The 7848-nt window shown below is 38.7% G+C and overlaps 1 protein-coding gene across 1 annotated transcript in view; it reads left to right on the top strand.

The window, feature by feature from the left end:
• MDN1 (midasin AAA ATPase 1) overlaps nt 1-7848 on the top strand; it is an 87070-nt gene that overhangs the window by 71749 nt on the left and 7473 nt on the right. The window contains exons 85-94 of the mRNA XM_031057598.1: nt 2-92; nt 311-486; nt 715-858; nt 1491-1623; nt 2238-2563; nt 4070-4231; nt 4610-4711; nt 4862-5063; nt 5494-5664; nt 7100-7257. Coding sequence (XP_030913458.1) covers nt 2-92; nt 311-486; nt 715-858; nt 1491-1623; nt 2238-2563; nt 4070-4231; nt 4610-4711; nt 4862-5063; nt 5494-5664; nt 7100-7257 — 1665 coding nt within the window. The remainder of the gene's footprint in view (nt 1; nt 93-310; nt 487-714; nt 859-1490; nt 1624-2237; nt 2564-4069; nt 4232-4609; nt 4712-4861; nt 5064-5493; nt 5665-7099; nt 7258-7848) is intronic.

The following is a 7848-nucleotide window of genomic DNA, read 5'->3' as shown; positions in this document are numbered from 1 at the left end:
TTCTAAACCAGACATTGAAGGAGAAGATAATGCAATTGAAATGTCTGAAGACTTTGAAGGAAAGATGCATGATGGAGAATTGGAGAAAAAAGGTTTGGTTCTTTCACTATGGCAAACTTATAAAAAAAGTTATAGATCAGTCTAGTAATGGTTGATGCTTTCCTATAACATGTGCATGTGTGTCCTTTGCAGCATATATCAATTAACCGAATGGGGTGATAAAATTAAGGATTGCTTATTTGCTTCTAAAGTTAACAAAAACATTACCTTTCTCTCTTCTGTACTGAAACACACTCTGAACTGTACACAGAAGATGAGGAAAATTCAGATGAAGAGGAAGAACTGGATAAGCAGATGGGCAATCTTGATAATGCTGAAGCTGATGATAAACTAGATGAAAGGCTCTGGGGGGATGATGAAGATGATGATGATGATGAAGAAGATGCTAGTAGTAAAACAGAAGAAACTGGACCAGGAATGGATGAGGTAATCAGGAACAGGGTGGGGGGAAAAAAGTATCAAAGGAATTGAACTCTTCTAACTTAATGTGACCTAGAATGGGAATTGCCTCTTGTAGCTTCTTGCCTTAGAAGGGGATAATTTCAGGGAATAAGTTCTGTTGAGTGTTGTCTTTTTTTTTTAATAGGAGATGATGTCACTAAGACTTTGAAAAGTGGATAAAGTTAATTGAGCTTCTTTTGGATTTATTAATAGGAGGATTCAGAGCTCGTTGCAAAAGATGACAATTTGGGGACAGGAAACAAGGATAATAAAAAAAAGCCTCCCAAGAATGAGGAAAAAGAGCAACAGGAAGAGGACAGTGGAAATAAAGAGAAAATCCATGAACAAATTGATGAGGTAAAAATTATTTGGACTACATGGAGTATCTTGCTGTTGCTCATACCATGTGTTTCTGAGAATTTGAAATGCTTTTTTTTTAATAGTGAAGCACCCTGAAAAAAAGTTCATTTCAGAGCTAAAAGTAAACCATACTGTATTCGTTATAATGCACATTTATTTTCTGATTCATATTCCAGAAAGGATTGCTGGAATATGTAATAGCTGAACTTGTAATAGCTGCTAAAACAGGCTTTACATTGAATTGATGTTTTGACGGACAAAGCTTCAAAACTCTAATTCTGTTGTGTTTAGCAAAAGAAACACCTTAGTATGCAAGAGTACATTTAGCATCTCCAAGAGTGCATATTCTGTTTAGAATGTTTCACCTAGGAAGATTGGCTTTTGGACACAAAACATGATGGTTGTAAGTACCACCAATTTATGTAAATGCATTTGATGAAATTACTCTTTCTGCTCCTTATGCATGATTATGTGTACCACTGGAAATCCACTTTTAAATGATCAAAATGTAATATTGTATCCAGCATTTCTTTGTTCTAGAGAATACAGTAGTATCTTGTTTCTAATCTTTGCCTATCCTCCCACTTAGTCCATGCCTGTTATTTTTTTCCCCATTCTTTTGCTGACAGCGTGAGTATGATGACAATGAAGTAGATCCTTATCATGGCCAGCAAGAAAAGGAGCCTGAAGTTGAACCTTTGGACCTTCCTGATAATTTGAATCTGGAGAGTAATGAGAAGAGTGATGATGAGGAGGATGAAGGTACAGCTGAAAATCTCTACAGATTCCTAGATGAAAGCCACATGAAAGTGGGGGGGACAATCAGATCATGAACCCTTTTTGTCTATAGAAAGGAGGGAGATGGTGGTAGGATTCAGTATAACCACCAATAACCTACAAATTCATCTGTGCATCCAAATACCAACATACCAAATGCAGGCCAGACAAGAAGTCAGCATGACAACATTTTCCTTTACCTCCCTTTCATGCATACTGTGGAGCATGCTTGTCATGCTACCCAAGTGATACAGCCTAACTCAGGCTGGAATCTCCTTACTGAATTGTCCAGTTGCTTTTGTGGTTTCATTTTTCTTCTATTATACTTCTAAGTATTTGTACTCTCAAAAGTCAATTTGCTTTCAGGAGTATTAGGTTAAAGGAAGTTACTAGGAATTCATCCTGTTGTACTGCTAGCTAGAAATCAACTGTGACTTAAAGGAATTATCTGGCTGTAGAAAACACAGATTCTGTGTCTAGAACTGACTATTTTATGGGTTTTTGATAGGCTGGGCAGTTTTATTCCAAATACCTGTAATATTCACTGTCTCTATACTTCACTGAAAGTTTTATATACTTCTCTGATTTTTTTAACCCAGAAGAAGAGAATGATTTTGAAATAGATGAAAAACCTATGGATTTAAATGAGGCAGAGAAGACAGAAGAACAGAATGCAGAGGATACTGGTGAGACAGAAAGAGATGATCAAGATGCAAAAGCAGCTGAAGAAGGCATTTCTGAAGATAAAGGGGAAAAGGAAGATGAAGGAGATAAAGAAGATCAAGATCATGATCAAGAAGAAAAGGCAGAGAACACTGAGGATGCACAAGAAGAAGAGGAAGAGTCACAACCACCTGATGAGAAGAAAAATGAATCTGCTGAAGATAAGGGAATCCCTAATGAAGACCAAGGCCTTCAGCCTCAGGTACAGTGTGATAAATAAAAGTGTGATTTTTTTTTAATTGCCTTATACAAGATTTAAGAAATGGATGTGCTCTGTGATACTCTGAAACAAATTTGACATTGAATAGACACAATGTTAGTGAGAGTCTTCGTCAAGATAATAAGAACTGTGCTTATTAAGCATGTGTTTCTACTATCTGTGTTACTGCTGCCTCCTCAGCCTTGTGTTAGAGTGGAGCAGATTCTTTCAGCTGTAAGGGACTTGCAGAGATCATCTAGTCCAACTGCTTGACCACCTCAGGGCTGACCAGAAGTTTAAGCATATTTATTAAGCACGTTGTCCAAATGCCTCTTAAACACTGACAGTTCTGGGGCATTGGCCACCTCTCTAGGAAGCTTTTCCAGTGTTTGACCACCCTGTAAGTAAAGAAATAATACTAAAGTCCTAATGACCATTCCCATGCATCCTCTCATTGGGTACCAGGGTGAAGGGATCAGCACCTATCTCTCTATGTCCCTTCCTCAGGAAGTTGTAGAGAGCAATGGGGCCACCCTTCAGCCTCCTTCTCTCTAAACTAGGTAAGCCCAAAATCCTTAGCCACTCTTAATAAGACATGGCTTCCAGCCCTTGCACCACCTTTGTTACTGTCCTCTGGCCACATTTAAGGACCTTCACATCCTTCTTAACTTGGGGTGCCCAGAACTGCACACAGCACTCAGGTGAGGCTGCACCAGTGCTGAATACAGTGGATTCACCACCTCTTTTGACCAGCTGGTGTTGCTGTGTTTGATGCACCCCAGGATGGGGGTTGTCCTTTTGGCTGTCAGGACTCAGTGCTCACTCACACAGAGCCTGCTGTGGGCCAGCATCCCCGGATCCCTTTGCAGGGCTCTCTCCAACCACTCCTCTTCCCAGTCTATGCTTGAGCCCAGTATTATTCTATCCTAGGTGCAGAATCCAGCATTTGGACCTGTTAAATTTCATCTCCTTAATCATGGTCCAGTGACCCCAATCAATCTAAATTCCTTTGCAAGGGGCCTTTTATCTTCCAAGAGAGGATAAAAACACCTCCTAGTTTGTATCAGCAAACTTGCCAATGGAGCATTCAACTCCTGTATCTAGATCATTGATAAATACATTAAACAGGACTAGTCCTGGAGCTGAAACCCAAGGAACTGGTGACTGTCACCAGATGAAACCCCATTCACTACAACTATTTTAGCCCTAGAATCCACCCAGCACACTGTGAATCCATTCATCCCACAGCTGGACAACGTGTCCAAGAGGATGCTGTGAGGGACACTATCAAAAGCCTTACTAAAAATCCAGAAAAACTACATCCACTGCCTTCTCTTCATCGGCTAGGCTGGTGACCTCATCACAGAAGGGATATCCAGTTAAACAGGCCTTTCCCTTTTCAAGCCATCCTGACTGTGTCTTATAACTGTATTTGTCTTTAAGTGCCTTCCAGTAACACACAGTTCTCAGTGTTTTTTAGAATGTTAAAATAATCTGATATTATTTCAGGAAGAGGAGGATAAAGATAATTCAGAGATGGATGAAGAGATCCCTGAGGCCGAGGAAAGAATGGAGCATGAAACACAAGGGCAGACTGGGCAAGAAAATTTGCAGAGTGACAGTGCTGTTGAGCTGGCTGGAGAGGCTTCAGAAAGAGACCAGTCTAAAGAGGTAAATTATGTGGAATTGTCTGAGTTAAAATGCTAAATTTGTTAATATGTTTTCAAGTTGAAATCAGGGAACTGCTGCCATAGTTTTTAAGAACTGTATATAAGACCTTAGTTTATACCAGTTGTAAATTCACTGAAAAAACCTTAAAGACCATGTAGATACCCTGCACTTTCACTGCTGTAAAGATAAGTTTAGGATAATAGTTGAACTGTAGTACAAAGTGGCTTGTCTGCTGTCCATAAGAATTATACTTGCAGTTATGAGCCATTGGTCATTCAGAACAGAATGTAGCAAAGCACTGCAGGTTAACATCTGGAGTTTGTTTACAGTAGTTTTTCTGTTTTTTGTTACACTTGAAATTTATTTTTTTTCTTTCAGGAAAGTGGAACTGGAGCTTCAAGTGCAAATCAGTCAGAAGGCCATGAATCCACACGCATGGCCCGGATGGCTTCTCAGAAGCAAAGCATAAAAAATACACAGGTTGGTCTCTTCTTTTAAATTTTTGTTTAAATGTCTTAATATTGACCAGCAAATAGTCAGGACTCAGTTTCTCCTTGTCAGAGCACTGTTCTCATTAGTGGTGGGTTACACCTCTCTTGAAGTTCATGGTGTTAATTTATTCCTTTTCAGAGTTTCAAGAGGAAACCTGGCCAGGCAGACAACGAGCGCTCGATGGGAGATCACAATGAACGCATCCACAAGCGACTGAGAACCATGGAATCCAGCAGTGAAGCAAAGCAGGATGCAGCTCAGCCTAAACAAAACGTGGAGGAGGCTGATGCATTTGAACATATTAAAGAAGGCTCTGAACACTATGATGCACAGACATATGGTACAGTGGGATTTCTGGGGATAAAGAATTGTCATTGCAGAATCAAATCCTGAAACACTCGTATTTGCTGTAGTTTTCCCTGTTTGCTTTTTAAGCAACCACACCATTTCACTACAATAAATGCTACTCTTTGGCAGTCAGACTCCAACCAACAATAACACTTCTGAAAATACTCATTTTGACTTTAAAAAATGGATTTTATCTTAATATCTTTACAATCTATTCTCTTCAAATCTTACTTCAGCTAATCAAGGCAATAGCTTACTGACATGACACAGCACAGCAGAATGAAAGATAAAATAGGGGTTTGAGCCTCAGATCTCTTCTAAGTTCACTGAAATTGATACACAGTGGCCTCAGAATGCAACATTTTTTTAACTTGACTACTTCTCCTTCCACTTTCCTCTTCACAAGTGTTGTCTTTGTGCAGATGTAGCTAGCAAGGAACAAGAGAAACCTTTTATGCCTCCTGAAGAAAAGGAAGAAGGAGACTTTGAAGATGCAGCAATGGAAACAGAAATGGAGGATGAGGATCTCAGAGCAGTAGACACTGAAGAGCTGAAGCCAGAAAAAAAGAAGTCTAATGCCACTAAACCTTCTGGTACATTAACTTGTAAAGCATTGTAAATGCATGCTGATATGGATCTTTAGATGTATATATAGGTATTCAGATTTGCATGTAGTAGATATGTTTCATAAGGCTAAATGCCTGCTCTAAATTGATTCCTCTGCAGCTGTATTCTTACTTCTGCCCAGTAACCAGCATTAGCCTTTGCTAAATTGACTGACAGAGAGGTTTACTGCTTTCTTTCAAGTTAATGGTCTCTAATCTTTATCCACCACTTTGAAGAAATGAAAAGCAAACACTTCCCTGCTGTTCAACACAATGCCAATTCATTTAATTAATTGGCATTTAACAATGCATTCCAATGTCACCACCATCAGCACCACATAACTCAACTGTTTTATGTATAACTTCTGGCAAAAAAAACCAAAAAAACAAACCAGCAAGAAGTAGAGGAGCTGGTCTGAACAACATCTGGTGAGGTAGCACCAAACTCTCACTGCCTTCTTTCTTAAGTGGGAACAAAACTGAGCAGCTAACAGAAGTAGTTGGTAGACAAGATAGGTCTGACTTGTCAGCCACACACCCCCCCCCCTTCAAAAAAAAACTAGGTAGAAGTATCTCTTGCCAATTGCAATAGAAATTGTAATTTTGATGAATAAGTAAATTACATCATAGATTGGAATTTTGAAGAGTTTTCTTCTTGAACAACACAAAGCATGGCTGGAGAGGGGAGACGAGTTTTACAAGCTTACATTCTTGCCTCCCACTCCCTTGAGCTTTAATCACTTAGATCTCTTGCTAGACTCTATTTATAGTACAGGTGTGCATGTAATGGGTCTACTTGTTTTTCCACATGATTCTCTAACTATGTTCTGAAAAACTAGTTTTTGAAACATGTCCTACAATGCCATTCTTTTTCTCCTTTAGAATAATTCTTATGAAATGAGTTGTTAAATAGCGTAGTACAGCAGAAACAGTAATAAAACAAATTCTCTAGTCCATTCTTTTATTTGTAAATTGAATTTTGATTTATAGAAAACTGTTCTGTTAAAAAATCAGAGAGTAAAAGATAAAGATTGCCATTTTTTAATGATGATTTTCTGACTTCTCATATGACTTTATACCTCCTATCATTCTGTCATAGAGGCTATGAGAGTCAATAAATGTACTTCACCAGTGGAACTGTCAGGTGTTAAATATCTGTTAACTATTACTTTGTTTAGCAAGAAGTTTACAAGACAGAAAAACAATTTGCATTAGGAAATGCATGGTTTTCTGTTCCAGTGAGTTGCAAGATGTATTCATCCCATTCCTAGAATGAAATGTCTTAAAATTTGGCAGTTCTTTTAAAAGGAAGAGTCAGCTGCAGTACAAAGCATATGAGATGCTCCGTGAAAGAGTCAAGATACAATATTGTTTCTTGTATTATATTGACCCATGAAGTCAGTAATTAGTTTTGTGGTTGTAGGACCAGGTGACGTGGAGCCAGAGCTCCAGACTTTTGACTCAGAGGAGGTCAGTGACTCTGCACCAGAGAAGCTACTAAAGGTGGCTGAAGAGAAGCCAGAGAGAAGCAAGGACTCGACCATACACACAGCCCACCAGTTTCTGATGGACATTTCCCAGGTAGGATACCCAGTCTGTCTTTTTTCAGCTACAGGAGAAAAGAGATGGTTTTACTTGACCTGTGTTAATGAAATTCTGTGAATGCAAAAGACTAGAATTACTTTTTTCAGCCAATTCAGTCATTATACATTAATATAGTACTTCTTTATAACAGCTGATTGTAAGTATTGTAGAATCTTTTTGAGCTTTTTATTAATGTCTCAATTCCAAAATACCATGGCCTAGAAGATCCTAGAGCTTCCTGTTAACATGGTTTTCCAGTGCAAACTTCTGTGAAAAAGCACATTTTATCATAAAGACCTATGGCATAGAAGCAGTTGGTGGTGGATAACCAGTTGATAAAATAAAAATATTTTCAGTGTGGGGTTTTTTTAGAAGGATTGACCTTTCATTCTTACAGTATGGTGTCCTGGAGGGTGTTATTTTACTGTTTCTATGCATAACACAGAAAGGGTTGTGTGCCAGCTGCACTGGGTATTTCTACCTTAATGCCAAGTATGGCAGCTTTTTGGAAAAACACTCCTGAGTGCAAGTGTTTTCATGTTGTCAGAATAATTGTGGCTTTGAGCTTTTTTCCATGCAAAATGTGGA

Source organism: Geospiza fortis, unplaced genomic scaffold, assembly GCF_000277835.1.
Source record: "Geospiza fortis unplaced genomic scaffold, GeoFor_1.0 scaffold264, whole genome shotgun sequence".
Classification (NCBI taxonomy): Eukaryota; Metazoa; Chordata; class Aves; order Passeriformes; family Thraupidae; genus Geospiza; species Geospiza fortis.
The sequence above is the reverse complement of the archived record's forward strand: the minus strand, read 5'-3'. Positions and strand labels throughout refer to the sequence as shown.